The sequence below is a fragment of the Coloeus monedula genome (assembly GCF_965178545.1).
Source record: "Coloeus monedula genome assembly, chromosome: 2".
NCBI classification, from domain to species: Eukaryota; Metazoa; Chordata; class Aves; order Passeriformes; family Corvidae; genus Coloeus; species Coloeus monedula.
Genome location: NC_138782.1, coordinates 119,997,237 through 120,014,172, shown reverse-complemented (window position 1 = coordinate 120,014,172; position 16,936 = coordinate 119,997,237). Strand labels below are relative to the sequence as shown.

The 16,936-nt window shown below is 65.3% G+C and overlaps 1 protein-coding gene across 4 annotated transcripts in view; it reads right to left on the bottom strand.

The window, feature by feature from the left end:
- Positions 1 to 489: 489 nt before the first annotated feature.
- DNMT3A (DNA methyltransferase 3 alpha) overlaps positions 490 to 16,936 on the bottom strand; it is a 37,598-nt gene continuing 21,151 nt past the window's right edge. For 3 of the 4 annotated variants that reach the window (XM_082303164.1, XM_082303165.1, XM_082303167.1), the window contains exons 5-23: positions 16,653 to 16,699; positions 15,629 to 15,775; positions 11,634 to 11,849; positions 11,390 to 11,548; positions 11,206 to 11,313; positions 10,521 to 10,677; positions 10,169 to 10,321; positions 9,909 to 9,953; positions 9,412 to 9,491; positions 9,185 to 9,297; positions 6,850 to 7,033; positions 6,678 to 6,762; positions 6,307 to 6,452; positions 5,944 to 6,034; positions 5,667 to 5,815; positions 5,472 to 5,557; positions 4,929 to 4,998; positions 4,600 to 4,718; positions 490 to 4,525 (exon numbers count right to left, since the gene is read on the bottom strand). In XM_082303164.1, coding sequence (XP_082159290.1) covers positions 4,384 to 4,525; positions 4,600 to 4,718; positions 4,929 to 4,998; positions 5,472 to 5,557; positions 5,667 to 5,815; positions 5,944 to 6,034; positions 6,307 to 6,452; positions 6,678 to 6,762; positions 6,850 to 7,033; positions 9,185 to 9,297; positions 9,412 to 9,491; positions 9,909 to 9,953; positions 10,169 to 10,321; positions 10,521 to 10,677; positions 11,206 to 11,313; positions 11,390 to 11,548; positions 11,634 to 11,849; positions 15,629 to 15,775; positions 16,653 to 16,699 — 2,297 coding nt within the window. In that variant the 3' untranslated portion in view covers positions 490 to 4,383. Of the gene's footprint in view, positions 4,719 to 4,928; positions 4,999 to 5,471; positions 5,558 to 5,666; positions 5,816 to 5,943; positions 6,035 to 6,306; positions 6,453 to 6,677; positions 6,763 to 6,849; positions 7,034 to 9,184; positions 9,298 to 9,411; positions 9,492 to 9,908; positions 9,954 to 10,168; positions 10,322 to 10,520; positions 10,678 to 11,205; positions 11,314 to 11,389; positions 11,549 to 11,633; positions 11,850 to 15,628; positions 15,776 to 16,652; positions 16,700 to 16,936 lie in introns of all 4 variants that reach the window. The other variant, XM_082303166.1, reaches the window with a different exon arrangement.

Sequence of the window (16,936 nt, the reverse complement as noted above, 5' to 3'; positions counted from 1 at the left end):
GGGTTCCTGCTGTTGGGGGCTCTGCACCCCCCACCCCGGGGCTGCATGAGCCAAGGCCCCCAGGGCCCAAGGGAGCTGAGCTCAACCCGCAGCCCCCCCACCTGGGACTGGCACCCCCTGGGACCCCATTACTCCTTGGGAACCCAATCACCTCAGGGCTGGGACCCCACCGCACTGGGACCCCATTGCTCCCCAGGACTCCACGAGCTCCTGAATTCCAGCACCTGCCAGGGCCCCACCATCGCCTGGATCCCCCCCAGTCCCTGGGACCCCAGCACTCATGGGGATTTCAACACCTGCACTGGGACCTCAGTGCCCCCCCCCCCACCCCCCCAAAGTCACCAGAGTCCCAGCACCTGCCAGGGCCCCACCATCACCAGGGCCCCATCAGCACCTGGATCCCAACACCAGAGCTGGGATTCCCCCTCCCACCAGGCCCCCACCCCACCCCACCCCACCACGACAGACAGACCACACAACCACACGGAGGGGTTTTTTTCCTCTCTTTTTTTTTTTCCTCTTTTTTTCTCTTTTTTTTTTTGCACAAAACAGGACATTTATTCAAGTGTTCTCCAGCACAAGTACATTAGAAAGGAGCTCGTCTGTATTATACTCTTCTGGGCACCAAAGAAAAAGAAAAGGAGGATGGGATGGAAGCGGGACGGACAGACTTTCTACATCTGCTGCACGCATTGACCTTTATTAGTTCAGAACAGCTATGTCACGAGCAATACTCACACAGATACAACAGCGCCGGGTGCCCGCGGCACCTCCGGCCGTGAAATGCACAGTTCAGCGGCAATAAATAGAGAAGCGACCCTAAAAAAACAAACCAACAAAAAACAGGGGCAACGAACCGAGAGAGAAGTAGAAAATAAACCAGGGGGTTCGGGCTCGGGGTAGGAAAAGGGGAGGGAGAGCAGCCGGGGTGGCCGCGGCGGCGCCGGGAATGTGGCGGCGGAGCCAAATCAAAGGGAGGAAGGAGGGTACCAGCTCTACGCGCGTAGTCCTCGGGATGATGAGTACATGATTCCCACAAATAGTTAAGCGTCAGCTACTTCAATGTCTAGGCTAAAACACATGAAATCTCTCGTTTAGTTTTCAAGTACAAAGTTAAAATGCCTTTTTCTTTTTTGTTTTTTTTTTTAATAATAATATATAAGAGTAAAATAATAGTGCTCTTTGAAACTCCACTACGAGAAACAAAACAGTCATTGTCCAGACAGCAGACTTAATTTAACAATATATATTTTTAATAAAATGTTTTAGCACCGTGTTTGTCCCCACTCCCTCGGCGGATCTTAAGGAATTTCGGCCTTTCTTTGTTGTTTTGAGTTTTCATCTAGGGCTGTGCAACAGAATTTATCTGGTTGTTTTTAAAAAAAGACGTGAGTCGGGTACGTTAAAAACTGAACTCTTGCCCCAGGCATCCCCACGGTCCCCACCGCCGCCGGCACCTGTTCCCAGCAGGAACCTGCTTCCCACCAGCACCGGCACCGCCTGGGCTGTGCCAACACCGTGCCGGGCCAGCCCCCGCGCCACAGCACCTGCTGGGACCCAGCCCCCCGAAGGTGCAGCAGGGCCAAGGGGGTCCCAGGAAGCGCTGCAGGGCTGGGCTGGGCCGGGGTGGCCCCAGGGGCCCGCTGGGACCCCCAAACCCAGCACGTGACCATGCAGAACCTGCCAACAGTGCCACAGGATGGAGCAGCACCAGCACCCGGAGCTGCAGGGCCACGCAGGGTCAGCACCCAGAGCCACAGGGTTGTGCAGGATCAGCACCTGGAGCTGCAGGACCACGCAGGGTCAGCACCCAGTGCCACAGAGCCATGCAGGACCTGCCAACAACGTTGCAGGGCCGTGCAGGACCAGCACCCAGCACCTCAAGGCCATGGAGGATCAGCACCCAGTGCCACGGGGCCATGCAGGACCCGCAAATGATGCTGCGGGGCCATGCAGGACCCGTGTTTGCCACGGCGAGGCCACGCAGGGCCTGCAAGCAGCACTGCAGGGCTTGCAGCACTTGCATCCAGATCTGTGGGGCTGTGCAGGACCCACAGCCAGCACCGTGGATCCATACAGGACCCACAGCCGGTGGCCAGGAGCCATGCAGGACCTGCAGCAGTGCTGCAGGACCATGCAGGACCCACAGTGCCCACCGTGCTCCACACAGGACACCTAGGGCCATGCCAGCCCCACAGACAGGATTGTGGGGCCGTGCAGGCTCACAGAGCAGCAGGCAGGACCTGTGCCCGGTGCAGCGGCCCTGTGCCATCCTGTGCCATCCGGCCCCAGGAGCGGGCAGGAGCCCAAGCCCGGGGCCGGCGCCGTCCCGCCTCGTCACCTTCGCTCCCCGGCAAAGCTGGGCCCTGCGGTGCCCCCACCGCGGCCACCCGCGCCGGCTCAGCTCCCCGCGCCCCCCGCACCCAGAGGGGCCCCCAAGCCCCTGGTAGCACCAGGAGGGAGGGGAGGTGGGGGGGCCCCACGGCCGCCCCTCGCCAGCCCCGCCGCCGTCGGTCCCAGCACCTCAGAACGCCCAGGCCGCGGCTCACTGCCATTAGCCAGCACCCCGCAGCGAGCGCGGCGCCCGGAACCCGCACCTTTCACAGTTAGAGAAGAGACAGCGACGGGCCGAGACCCTCCGGGAGCCTCCCCGCGCCCTAGCACCAGTCCCTGCCCCACCGGGTCCGGCCACCCCGCGGGCACCGGGGCTGCACCGGGCCGGACCCTGCGGCACCACAGCCGCCAGACCAGTAGCACCATCCACCGCACTGCCAGCACCTGCCCGCGCTCCGCTCACACCGCGGCTCCCGGCGCCTGCGGCCGGGGCTGCCCGACACCGACACTGCCGCCGCCGCCACCGCGGTGTCCCCGCGGGCACCCGCCAGCCCCCAGCGGGGCACGTGGCCACCCCACACGGGGCACCGAGGGGACACGCTCGCTCCAAACCATGCGTGGGCAGGGGAGTGATGGCCCAGCGGCCGTGGTGACACTGCCGGGGTCCCATCCTGGCTCACCGGGGCATCACCCTCCTGCCACCAGCCCGGCCCCGCGGATGTAGCACCAGGGTCCGGGACCCACAGCCATCCCTGTGCCATGCCGGAAACGCCCCGGCCGCGCTCCGGCACCGCTCTGTCCCCCCTGCCCTGCTGGCGTCCCCGCCACCGCCCTCGGCGAGAGCCTGTCCACAGCACCGTGCCCCGCGCCGCCCCGGTGGGCAGTGCCCGTGGCAAGGGGCATGGCCAGGGGGCAGGACGCCCCTGCTGCTTCCGGGGCGCCGGAGGACACCCAGCACCGGCTCTGCCGGACGCCACGTACGCAGAAGAGCACCAGTACGCTGTGGGGTGACGCCGGCGGGGCAGGGGGGCACCGCCGAGGCGCTTCCGTTTGGGACAGAAAAAGGTTATTGCATGACTCGGGATGGAGACGCTTCCGCCCGGCCGCCCCGGCCCTGCCGCTCGCTCGGAAAGGCCCGGCACGTAAGGCAACGTGGAAGCTGATGTCTCGACTCACCCCGCTGTGTAAAGCACCATTATGAAGTCAGGTTGTACAGTAGTAACAGTACCTTTTATATATATATATATCTATATCTCATATCTATCATATATATATAAACTGTAAACAAGAGGTAACAGCGGCTTCTAGGATCTGCACTCTTCAAGGTTTCCGTGTGGTAGGCACCCAAAATACTGTAGAAAAGGTGTGTGTGTGGTGTGTGTGTTCCCGGCCTCCCTGCCGGGTTGGCTCCATGTCACCGGAGAGCGGTGCTGGTGGAACAGAGCGAGGCTCAGCCGCCGGGCGCTGGAGCCGCCGAGCGCTGCCGGAGCCGGGGCCGGGCCGGCCAGGCGCTGGCGCGGACGGAGCGGAGTGGTCTCGGAGCGGGTCTCGGAGCAGAGCGGGTCTCCTTCGCCTCCGCCTCCCTCCCGACTGGGCTTTCCCGCTGCCGTTTCCCCCTCTCCGAGAGCGGCACTGGCGACGGCATCTCGTCTCGCCCGCTGCTCCGAGAAGTGGAAACCAAACCGACAGGAAAACCCAGCCAGAAAAGAGCGGAAAATTAAAAGGTTACCCAAAAAAAATGGTTTTGGTTTCTTTTCTTTTTCTTTTTTTTTTTTTTTTTCCGTTTCGTTTTTCTTTTTGCCGTTTTCGTTGTTTGTTTGCTTTTTGTGGTTTTTGTTTGTTTTTCAATAGGCTAAAGCTGACCCTTGGAAATTCAGGAGAGGACACCGACCCCTTTCGCTCGGGGAGATGTGTGCTGGGTTCCTGTCGGGCTGCGAAATCCCGTCTCTCTTCTGGGTGCTGACTCTTCTCTCATTCCGTGTGTTCACTTCTCTTGGCGTGGATGGGTTTGTTTCCGACTCGCTCCGTGTGACCAGTTCCTGCCCATCTCTAAACGCAGGCAAAGTATTCCTTCAGGGGCGCGAAGAGGTGGCGGATCACCGGCACGCTCCAGGACCTGCCGAGCAGTCTCTGCCGGGCCAGGCGGCTCATGTTGGACACGTCCGTGTAGTGCACGGGGAAGCCGAAGACCCTGTGGGACACGGGATGGGGAGGGGTCAGGGGTGCGGGCAGGACCCGGTGCGGCTGCCCCGGCGCCCACGGTACCTCTCCATCTCCGTGCACCACAGGATGTCCTCCTTCTCGTTCATGAACACGGGGAAGTGCTGGTCCTTGCCCTGCTTGATGGAGTTGGAGCGAGTGGTGATGGTTCGCACTTTGCTGAACTGCAAGAGACACAGACTGGTCAGGCTGGGGTGGGATGGAGCCCCCAGCACGCTGGGAGGGTAACTCCCACCCCAGCAGCCACCGCTGATCCCTCCTCCCCCTTACAAGACCCCCACCCAGGGAGCCTGGGACTGCTGTGACAGCACTGGAACCCCCCTCCTGTCCCTTCAGGCACCCGCTCAGCCCCTCAGCACCCACCCCTGGCTGACCTTTGCTATCCTGCCATGCTCCAGGCACTCCTGCAGCTCCAGCTTATCATTGACAGTGGACGCGAGTGGCCTGGGGGGAGAGATGGTGGGCAGGGGGTGGCAGCGCTGTGTCCCCATACTGTCCCCCCACCGTGGGTGCAGGGCAGGTCTCCATCTGGGGTTTGTGGGGGTCACAAGGTGGCCACGGCTCTTTTGGGGGTCTGTGGCAGGTGATGAGCAAGAAGCAGCCAATTCCTGTGGGAGCCCATCCGTGGCCACTAGCTGTGGGCCACCACAGCCAACATCCAGGAGGGACACAAAGGACAGCTTAGTGCCACCTCTCCAGCACAAGAGAGCCGGGACAGGACCAGCCACCGCCATGGAGGTGCCACCATGGGTTTCTAGGGTGTGCCGTCACCTCTTTGTGACACTCCTGCTCTTGCCCAGCACTGACCAGGGTCAGGGGACCCCCAGAGCCACATCTGGGCCAAGGGAAGACCCAGGAGTGCAGCCCACCCTCCCAGAGCCAGGTCAGGGGCTCAGCTTTGGGCTGCTCTCACCAACCTGTTCATGCCGGGCAGGTTTCCCCAGAAGTACCGTGCCCGGTGTGCTGCAGACACTTCTTTGGCATCAATCATGACGGGATTGGACTAAGGGAGGGAGAGCGGGAAAGGTCAGTGGGGCTGGGCAGCCCCTCGCTGTGGGGCAGGACCTGGGGTCCCCAGGGATGGAGGGGGGTGAACCCAGGCAGGCACTAACCTCCAGGAAGCGCGAGATGTCCCTCTTGTCGCTCACCCCCATGGCCACCACGTTCTCAAAGAGCCAGAAGAAAGGCCGGTCGTCGCCCTCCTTGGGCCGGGCTTCATGGAGCAGGCGGTAGAACTCAAAGAAGAGGCGCCCAGTGCCCTCTGGGAGGAGAGAGGAGGGGCTGGGGTAAGGGCTGGGGGTCTCTGTCAGCCCTGGGGGGCTGTGTCAGCTCTGGGGGGCCAGCAGTGGGGTCCAGACCCACCCCTGTGGAGCCCCAGCCCCCTCCTACCGTAGAGCCCCTTCCTGGCCGGGTTGACGATGGACAGGTCGTTGCAGGGGCTCCCCCCAATCACCAGGTCAAAGGGGCCCCACTCCTGTATCTGCAAGAGGGAGAGGAGACCCCGGGTGAGCCGGGCGCTGCCACAGCCTGGGGGACACGGGGATGACGGTGGCCGAGCTCCCCGAGTGGGAAGGGACCCACCAGGATCATTGAGTCCTACTCCTGCCCCTGCACAGGACACCCTGACACTCCCACCCTGGGCCTGAGTGTTGCCCAAATGCTCCTGGAGCTCTGGCAGCCTTGGGGGCGCTGGGGGTCGCGGTGCCGGCAGGGAGGGGGTCAGGAGGCCGAGGGGCAGGACGGGACACGTACGTGTTTCTGGGTGACATTGCGGACGTCCCCGACGTACATGATCTTGCCCTGGTGCCTCACCATGCCCACGGTGATGGAGTCCTCGCACACCTCGGAGGCGATGTACCTGTCCACCTGGATGCCCAGGTCCTTCAGCACCAGCAGGCCTGCGGGAGCCAGGGGGGTGGGCCATGCGCACGCACAACAGGCCCCCAGCCCTGTCCCCACCCTTCCCACCCCCCTTCCCTGCTCCTCTCTCGTGGGGACCTGCCCATGGGGGACACCCACATGGGGTCCCACAGATCTGCCCACTGTGCCGGCTGCTCCCACCCCAGTAATCCAATCCCACACACACCCTGGGGGGGGCCACGGGGCCAGGGACCCCCACCCACCTGTGGCGATGCCGTCAAAGAGTGAGAGCACCCGGATGGGCTTCCTCTTCTCAGCCGGCACCGGCGGGTACACCTTCGGTGGGTCCTGGGAGCCACAGGGATGGGGTCAGCGGGGAGCGTGCTGGGGGTCAGCGAGGAGGGGCCTGGGGGTCAGCAGGGAGGGGGAACTCACAAACTCCTGGTCATGGTTGTTGGCGAAGAACATCTGGAGGCGCGAGGGCCAGTCCTCCCGCCGCCGCAGCAGCCCGTAGACCCCCTTATGGCCGCACATGTAGCAGTTCCAGGGGTCCTCCTTGATGGCCGCCTGCGCTGCCCCCGGGCCCACCAGCAGGTCCACGCACTCCACGCAGAAGCACCTGGCACGGGTGGGAGCCAGGGTCAGCAGGGGGGCTCGTGCCAGAGCGGTGACACCACCAGGATCTACCCAGCCCCACACCATGACTGGGGCACCACCCACACGGGGTCCCACAGACCTGCCCACGCACACCCTGGTCTGAGCCCACCGGCATTTCCCAGCTCTATGCTGGGACTGGGGCACTGCCAAAGCTTGCCCCAGCCCTACAGCATGACCATGGCACCACCAAAACCTCCCCAGACTCATGCCAGGGCTGGGGCACCACCAAAACCTCCCCAGTCCCAAACCAGAACTGGCATCACCCAAAACCCCAAGGCAGGACTGTGGCATCACCAAAAACCTCAACACCAACACCTCAGTCCCACACCAGAACTGGGACATCGCTGGAACTACCGAGCTCCACAGCAGCACTGGAGCATTGCCAGGACCTCTTCCAGCCCTACAGGATCCTGGCACTGCCAAAACCTCCGAAGCCCCGCACCTGGACTGGCATCACCCAAAACTCCATGGCAGGACCACGGCATCTCCACTCTGGGGCATTACCAAAACTTCCCCCAACCCCACAAACCAGGGCCAGGGCACCACCAAAACCTCCCCATCTCAAACCACAACTGGCATCACTCAATTCCCATGCCAGGACTGCGGCATCACCAGGACTTTCCAGCTCCATCCTGGTAGGACTGGGGCATTGCCAAAACTCCCAGAATCCCACACCAGGACATTACCAATACCTCCCAACCTGACACACTGGGACTGTGGCACTGTTAAAACATCCCAGTCCCAAACCAGGACTGGCATCATCAACAGCCCATGGCAGGAACACGGCACCATGAAAATCCTTCCAGTCCTGCACTGGGACATCATAAATCCTCCCAGCCCCAAACCAGGATTGGCATCACTGAATTCCTACACTAGGACTGGCAGCACCTGATTTCCATGCCAGGCCTGTGGCACCACCAAAACCTCTCCAGCTCCACATGAGGACCGAAGCATCACAAAACATCCCAGACTGGCGTTGAGGAATAAATCCGGCCCAGGCAGTGGGTCTGAAATGCAGACTGAGCTGCAGAGGTTGAGCTCTGGCTGGAGCCCCAGCCGTGGGATGAGGAAGGGTGACCCAGCCAGGTGAGTGGACACAGAGTTGGGATAACATAACAAAGGAGATAAAGAGAGGTGCTGCCAGCCAGCTGGATGGACACGGAGAGGGGCAGGAGCTGAGGACACTGGAGGAACAGTGAGTGAGACTTGTAGACGGGGACACTGAGGGGATAAAATCGAGGGGTTCTTTTGTTGGGATCCCTCCTTGGAGGTACCAGCTCGTGTGGAAGGCAGCAACAAGCTCGGGCTGTGTTTCTATTTCTGTGCCAGGAATAAAGGGCTTCACCGAACAGAACATCGGAAACTGCCACTGGAAAGCCGGGCTGGGACGGCTGAGGAGGCAGGGTCTGACTGGGAGTGGGGCTGTGGGGAGCCACTGGAGCCGCCGCTGCGAAGGGGCTCTGGCCCCAGCAGTGACAGCCTCTGGCACTGCGAGTGGGACAGCCCGGGAGCATCAGGAGTGCTCAGACTGGGGAGTTTCCTTAACTGACATCACCAAATTCCCATGCCAGGACCTGGCATCGCAAGAACCTCCGTCTCACACCAGGACTGGCATCACTGACCATGGTGGGACCGTGGCATCACCAAACCCTACCCAGACTCATGCCAGGACTGGAACATCAAAGCCTGACACTGGGACAGTGGCAGCACCAGAACCTCCCAGTCCCGTGCCAGGTCTGGCATCACCATACCCTCCTGCTCCTGTGCCACAGGCCACAGCACTGCCAAAACAACTCAGCCACAAACCAGGACGGGCACCACCGAACTCCCATGCCAAGACTGCGGCATCACCAAACCTTCCCAGTGCCTTCCTGAGACTGGGACATCACCAAAACCCCCCAGTCCCACACCAGGACTGCCATCAGCAAAACCACGTGGCAGGAATGTGGCAACACCAAAACCTCTGCAGCCCCATGCCAGACAGAACTGGGCACCAGTGGAAGCTCCCCGGTTGCACGGCAGCCCCGTGGCCCCCGAAGCCCCTGGCCCCACACCTGCAGCCCCTGGCCCCACACCTGCAGCCCCGTGGCCCCCGAAGCCCCCGGCCCCGCACCTGCAGCAGTTGTTGTTGCCACACATGAGGACCTCGCGGCCGCCGCAGCAGATGGTGCAGTAGGACTGGTACCCGTCATCGTCGTACTGGTACGCGCACTCCAAAAAGCAGTTCTGGGGACAGCCAGGGTGTCACTGCGGCCCCGGGGACACTCGGGACCCTGGGACAGGGTCAGGCATCCTCTGAGACCCCCAGGCTGTGGCCCCTGGCCCGGCACCGCACCATACCTTGCAGTTTTGGCACATCCCCCCGATGAACAGAGGGTGCTCTAGGGTCACGTTGAGGCTCCCACAGGAGATGCAGATGTCTGGGGGAGAAGGGGAAACATCACCCTGGCACCCCACTGCAGTGTGGGGACACCCCGACCCCTGTCCTGCAGTCCCCAGAACACACTCACCCCCATGCTGGGTTACACCAGAGCTGGGGACCAACCTTGGAAGCAGCAGGCAGGACTCCCACTGTCCCCAGCCCCACCCCGGACCCCAACAGCCCCCACAGCCCCGGGCAGTGTCCTGAGGGTCCCTGCCACCATCCAGGGTGGGCCACTGCCACATCACAGCTGCTGTCCCTGCTGCCAGCCAGGGTGAGGGTGGGACAAGCCTGGCCTTCTTCCCCTGAGCTGCCCCCACACCCCTGCAGGCCCCCTCTATCCTGAGGTGCCCAGGCAGGGATGGACCCCGACCCCACATCCTGGGTGCAGGATGTGCCCTGGCCCCACACTCACCTTCAATGTTCCTGCACTTCTGCCGGACCTCGTACACCAGCCGCTCTGGGGGAAGAGGGGTGTCAGCGGGGCCTGGCCCCAGCCAGGTCCCCTCACGGCTGGGGGTGAAGGGAGGGACTCCCCGGGACGGAAGGACCCCGAGGGAGAAGGGGGCCTGGCCTGGAGCAGCTCTTGTCCCCCCCACCCCCAAGTGAGCATGGCCAAAGCAACCCCCCGAGAGAGGAGTGGTGGGCGTGGGGACATCCCCAGCCCCCTGGTACCTCGGGTGCGCTCGTCGATGATCTCCTTGACCTTGGGCTTCTCCTGGGTTGTGCTTTTCCGGGGTTTTTTGGCGGGTGGGGGTGGTGCGTAGGCGGCTGCTTCGGGCTCGACCCACATCTCCGTGTAAACTTCTTTGTAGGGGTTCCGCTCCTCTGCGGGACCAGGGCTCGTCAGCGAAGTTCCCCTGTCAGGTCCCATCGCCAGGATCCCCCCTCCAGGGTCCCCTCCCAGCCCCACAGCGCCTGCCCTGCCCAGGCCCGTCCCACCCCAGTGACGCTGGAGCTGATGGCGAGTGTCCCCCAGTACCCCGGGCAGGTCCCCACCCCACACAGGGCCTGCGCCCCCGCTCACCTTCGGGGGGCTCCAGCCCCTTGGGGCCGGAGGGCTGGAAGCCGCCCAGGGCCCACTCGATCATCTGCTTGTTCTGGATCTCCACCACCTTGGATGTGTCTGTCTCGTCGTTCTCAGGGCACGCAGGGAAGATCTTCCCGGCCCGGCTGCTGGCCACCTGCCGGGGGTGCAGGTGTCACCCATCCCCCACACGGGGGTTCCCATCCTCAGGCCCCCTGGCTGCTCCCGCACTGCCCAACCAGGCAGGCCGCAGCCTCAGGGGGACCAACGTGGTCAGGAACCTCCACAAGAGACCCCCCAGCACTGCTGAGAACCCCCAAAGCCAGGATCACCCCACAAGAGACCCTTCCCAGCAGTGCTGAGAGATGCCCTGAAAGGCAAGGACCCCCCAGAACCCCCCACAGGGACTGCAGCAGCCCCTCAGAGACCCCCAAAGTTCCTGACCTCCTCCCCAGACCCCCCCACACTCCTGCCTGGGACAAGTGATTCCCAGACACCCCTGAAGTCTCCTTAGAGAGTACACCACAAAAGCCCTTCGGGGGTCCCCCAGACCACTTTAGCCTTTTAAGAGACCTCCAGGTGGCAGGAGGGGAGGCAGGGCCGGGTCCTGGCAGGGTGGAGAGGCAGCTGCTTCTTCCACAGATGGACTCACTGCACCTCGGATGTCCCCGGCGTCCCTGCTCACCTGCAGCACCTCGTAGATGGCCTTGCGGTACATGGGCTGCTTGTTGTAGGTGGCCTGGTGGAAGGCGCTGGCAAAGGAGCTCAGGGGCAACAGCTTCTCCACGCACACCTGGGGACAGGACGCAGCCATGGGGACACCTGGGGGAGGGGCGCTGCCACCCCCCGGCCCCCCGGGCACCGCTTACCACCGAGAACTTGCCGTCGCCGAACCACATGACCCAGCGGGTGCCCTCGGCCGCGCGGCTCCGGCCGGTCATCCACCAGGACACGATGCGGCCGGGCCACCACGAGAAGCCGCGCAGCTTGCCCCACACCAGCTCGCCGATGCCGAACCCGCGCCCGTCCTGCGGGGGAGGGACACGGGAGTCAGGGCGGTCGCACGAGGGTCTGGCCCCGCAGCGCCCCCGGTCCGCCCAGCCCTGCCCTCACCTCGTACTCGGGCTCGTCGTCGGCGGATTTTGAGGTGTTCTTGTCGCCGGCGTCGGCCACGGCCGGCTCCGGCGTGGTGGCCACGCTGGGCGAGGCGGGGTCGGTGGGCTGCTGCGGGGCGGGCGGCGGGCTGGCCTCCTCCTCCTTCTGCGCCTCGGCCCGCGCCGGCTCCTCCACCACGTTCATCACGGCGATCACCTTGGCCTTCTTCTCCGCCTGCGGGGAGAGGGCAGCGCATGGCCACCGGCCCCGCGGGGACGCGGCGGGGTGTCCGCGCATCACCCCGGGCCCGGGCCCGCACCGGCCCCGACCCGCGCCCGGCAGCCCCCGAGGGAACCCCCGGCCCAGCCGCCAGCACCCCCCGCGGGGCCTGGGGCCGGGGTCCCGTGCCTCAGCCGCCCCCTCGTGACCCCCGTCCCCCAGAGCTTATCCCGGGAGCCCCGGGGTCATCCCAGGAAGCCCCGCACTCATTCCGTGACCCCCAGAGCCCAGCCCGGTACCCTCTGTACTCATCCCGGGACCCTCGGAGCTCATCCCGGACCATGTCACCCTCTCCGGGTCCCCCCGTTCCCGGCCGAAGCTCCCCGCGCGGTGCGGACGCTCCGGCCCGCGGTGGTCCCGGCCCCGGTCACGTACCCGCGGGCACCGGCCGGGCCCAGGCCGGAACGCGCGGAGCCGGAACGCGCGGAGCCGGCCGGGCCGGTGCGGGTCAGCCCGGCGGCCCTTTGTCTGGGCTCCGGGTCACGTGGTGCCTCCCGGCCCGGCTGGTTGGCTGCGGCGGGGGGGTGGGGGGGGGGCGCGCCGGGGGCACGGGCCGGACCGGAACCGAAGGGGCCCGAGTGGAACCGAACGGAACCGAAAGGACCCGAGCAGAATCGAAGTAACCGAGAGGAGCCGAAGAGACCCGGACGGTGCCCGGGCCGGACCCGAAGGGAACAGAGCGAAACCGAAGGGACCGAGCAGAACCGAAAGGATCGAGAAGAACCGAACGGAGCCGAACGGACCCGAGAAGAACGAACGCAGCCGAGCGGCCTCCGGGACGGATCCGAGCGGTCCCGAGAAGAACCGAACGGAGCCGAGCGGCTTTCCCGGGACGGACACGAAGAGAACCGAACGGTGCCGAGCAGAACCGAACGCAGCCGAGCGGACTCCCGGCACGGAACCAAACGGAGCCGAACGGCCCCGAGCGGTTCAGCCCGGCCCCGGTCCCGCTTGCCCGGTGTCCTCCCGGTCTCGGCCCCGGTCCCGGTGCTTCTCGCTCCAGCCCCGCTGTCCCGCTGGTGCCCCGGTCCCGGCCCGTCCCTCCCGGTACTCACGAGCCCGCGGCCGTGCTGCGGTCCGGGCTGGGCTGCGCCTCACGCCGCGGGGCCGCTCCCGCCGCCTTTTGTCCCGGGGCCGCGGCCCCCCGGCCTTTGTGCGGAGCGCCGGGACGGGGCGGGGGCGGCGGCGCCCCGGGGGCCTCGCCCCGCACGGCTGGAGCCGCCCCCGCCCCCCGCACCAGTGTCCCCAGTGCCACCAGTTGGGGACTGGGGGGGCTCCGCGCTGGCAGCGGCCCCGCTGCACCAGTTCGGCCCAGCACGGACACCGGTCCGCGGTCACGTTGCCCGGTTCAGCCCCGCGCAGACACTCGTCTGGTACCACACGGCCCAGTTCCACCCAGTACAGACACTGGTGCGGGGCTGCCCCGCTGCCCCGGTTAAGCCCGGTACGGACGGGGCACGCTCAGGGGTCCCTGCACCCAGCACAGGCCCTGCCCCCTGCCAGCCCGCGGGGTCCCCGGGGGTCCCCAGTGTCCCGGGGGTCCCACGGCGCGGTGGCTCCGGGACCCCTTTGTGTGCAGAGAGGGACAAAGGGGTGGGTGGTGCCACCCCGGGGACCCCTGCCCTGCCACCCCGGGCCACCACCTCTTCACGGGATCCGGAGGGACCCCAAGAGACCCTGAGACCCCATGGTGGTGCCCCAATACCACCCTCTGGGTGCCCCCTGGGTGGCAGTGGGGCGGCATCACCCGGTCTGTGCCCCCCCAGGTGACAGTGGGGTGACAGCAGGGACTTTCCTGCAGCTCGGCCGTGCCAAAGCAGCAAAGCTGCTTTGGGGACCTGGGGTGTTTGGGGACACGAGTGGGCCTGGGCCAGAGGACACGGGGTGGGTGACACCCCGAGTGTCCTGGGGGAGGGTCACAGCAGGACCTCGTGTCCCCCCCCCCATCTAGCGCTGGTCCCACCGGGGCCCTGCTCTGCCCGGGGGGACAGGAAATGTCCCATCGCCGGTCGTTAAGGGACATCGCCTGGATATCACCGCTGGACAATTGTCCCAACCGATCCCTGCCCTGGGGCCACCGGCAGCTCTGCCAGCCCCGTCCACCCCCACCCTCATCAACTCCATCCCCAGTCTCCGTCCTTGCCTCACGCCCACCCTCATCTCCATCTTCATTCCACCTGCATTCCCACCCCCACCCCCATCCCCATTCCACCCCATTCCCTGTCTTTGCCCCACCCCCCTCCTCATCTCCCTCTGCATCTTTATCCCATCCCCATCTCCATCTTTATCATCTTCCTCATTCCATCGCCACTCCACTCCCTTCCATCCCCTTCCACTGTTCTTGCCTCACCCCCATCCCATTCCCACCTTCATCCTTTGCCTCATCCCCATCTCCTTCTTTATCCCAAACCCATCTCATCTCCATCCCCATCTCCACACCTGGCACAGGGTGGGGGGGGTCCCAGCCTGAGGGGTCCCAGCATGGACATGAGGGGGCCAGCGCCTGCCCTGGGTGTCCCTGTCACCGCACTGGCCCTGGGTGTCCCTGTCACCATGCCAGCTGCACCCCTCAGAGGCTGAAGGGATGAGGAAGAGGAGGGAAGGCTGGAGGTGGCTGGGTTGTCCCTGTGCCCACTGTAGTGGGGCCGGTGACCCCAGCTGGGACAGACAGTGGGGAGTGTCCCCAAACTGGGACATGGGCGGTGGGTGGCACAGAGCACCAGCACCAGCCAGGGATGGGGGAAGCTGTGAATGGTCACTGGGCCACCAGCCAGCTCTGCTCCCCAGAATCATGGCCCAGAAGTGACCAATGACAGGCTTGGAAGCCCTCATGGTTTGGGGACCTGCATGGTTTGGGAAGCTCCATCGAGAGGAACTTGCCAGTGCCAAAGGGCTCCGGTCTGGCAAGATGGGCATGGGGGCAGTGCCTGGGGACCCCTCCCAGGAGGAGGGAGGGGGTCATGCCCTGTGCCCTGGGGGGACATTGTAAATGTACCAGCTGTGCCCTGTGTCCCAGTGGGGACACTGTGGCTGTATCAGCCATGCCCTGTGCCCCGCGGCATGGCCTGGCCATGCCAACCATGCCCAGTGGGATGCCCTGGCTGTGCCAGGCTCCATTGTCCCTCTGAGTGCCAGCGTGAGGGTGCTTGGCAGCAGAGTTATAAATAGTGCCAAGGAGGTGGCACAAGGGGACACGTGCCAGGGAGACCTGCTGGCAGTGGGGGGCAGTGCCGAGAATGGGGTGAGGGGGTGTGATGGGGACCTCAGGGCACCCACAGAGCCCCTGTCCCTGCTGCCCACAAGCAGCTGCTGGCACCACAGCCACCCCGTGCCTGCGCCAGGCTCCCGCCACGAGTCACATGCTGGTTCCCCAGGAAACCAGCAGGAACAGGCGGCGCATCCCGCGGGAGAAGGACGGGGCCCCGCTGCCCGCGGCTGCACACGCTGGCCCCGAGCGAGGGTGGGCCTGGGGGGCACAGGGGCGAGGACGAGGAGCGGAGCCGTGGCCGTGGGGCCAGACCCAGGTGCCAGCAGGGCAGTGACACCACCAGCAGCAGGAGCACCCTTTCCACCCTTTCGGCCAGCCCCAGGGCCCCGTGTGCCCACCCGAGCCCCCTGCGTGCGCCGACTGTCCCTCAGGTGCCCGGTCAGCCCCAGCCCAGGCTTTGCCACCAATGCCGCTGTGCTCGCTGTGGGAGCCTTGCAGTGCCCAGCCCCGCTGGTGCCAGCCTCACCTCCCGCTTCCAGCGCGCCAGCCACTCGTCCCGCTTCCTCTTGCTGATGTAGTAGGGGTCCCCGGCCTGGAAGGTGTGCCGCTGCATCGGCCGCTGCCGCAGGCTCGACTCCCAGCCCAGCCCGCCGCGGAGCCGCCCGCGCGAGCCCTGCGCCGACAGAGAGAGAGGGGTCAGGGCACCGCCGTGGCAGCGCGGGGGAGCCACAGGCTGGGCTTGGGGACAGCGGGGGGACACAGCAGAGCTGCCCTGGGGTGTGTGCGTGGGGAGACGGGCAAGGGGGGCACCGCCTGCCTGGGCACACGTGCACGTGAACATGGCCTGGCCCCTGTGTGCACCAGGACCTGGTGTCCAGAGATTGGATACTGGGGAGAAATTCTTCTCTGTGAGGGTGGGGAGGCCCTGGCACAGGTTGCCCAGAGAAGCTGTGGCTGTCCCTGGATCCCTGGGAGTGTTCCAGAGCAGACTGGACACAGCTTGGAGCACCCTGGGATAGTGGAAGGTGTCCCTGCCCAGGGATGAACTTCGAGGTCTCTTCCAGCCCAAACCAGTCTGGGATTCAAGGACCTGGATGCCATGGCACCACACCACATCCAGCTGCACCTTGGTGGGCACCACTGGCACCATCCCAGCATGGATCCACCCCAAAACAGATCCAACACGCTGTGCCCAGGAAACTGAGGGCACTGTGGGAGGTGAGGGGTCAGCCTGGGCAGGCACCACCCCATGCAGGGCTGGAAGGCAGGTCACTGACCCAGCACATCCTGGTCCCCAGCACAGCAACAGGTGCTGCCCAGGGTCTGGCTGTGTCATGGTGCAGGAGCCCAAGACCCCCATCCTGTGGGAACATGGGCCCTGCTGCTCCCCCATGGCCACCGGTGCCGAGGGAGCAGGGAGAGATGGTGCCTGTGGGCACGAGGAGCACCGCGTTGGCTGGTGGGGTGTGGGGCCGTGCCCGTCTCCTGGGGTGGGCTCTGCCCATCTCCTGGGCGCAGCCTTGCAGGGTCCAGCCCCAGGCCATACTTGCCTCCATTTTCAGGGTGTCAAAGTTGTTTTCCTCCTTCTCGTCCTTGCCTGCACACAGAACAGAGAAAGGCCATCCATCAGCCGGCGTTGGCGCGGGGCTGCGGGGCTGGGACCCCGCAGGGCGATGGGGCCCACCCAGGACTCCACGGGGGAGACAGGGCCCACCCAGCCCGTCCAGGGGCCGCCCCGTGCCGGGCCGGGCCCCCCTGGCTCACACACAGGGCCCGGGCCCGCTCTGGGTGGGTGCTGCTTCCAGGATGCAGCTGCTGCTCCTGCCCCGGAGGG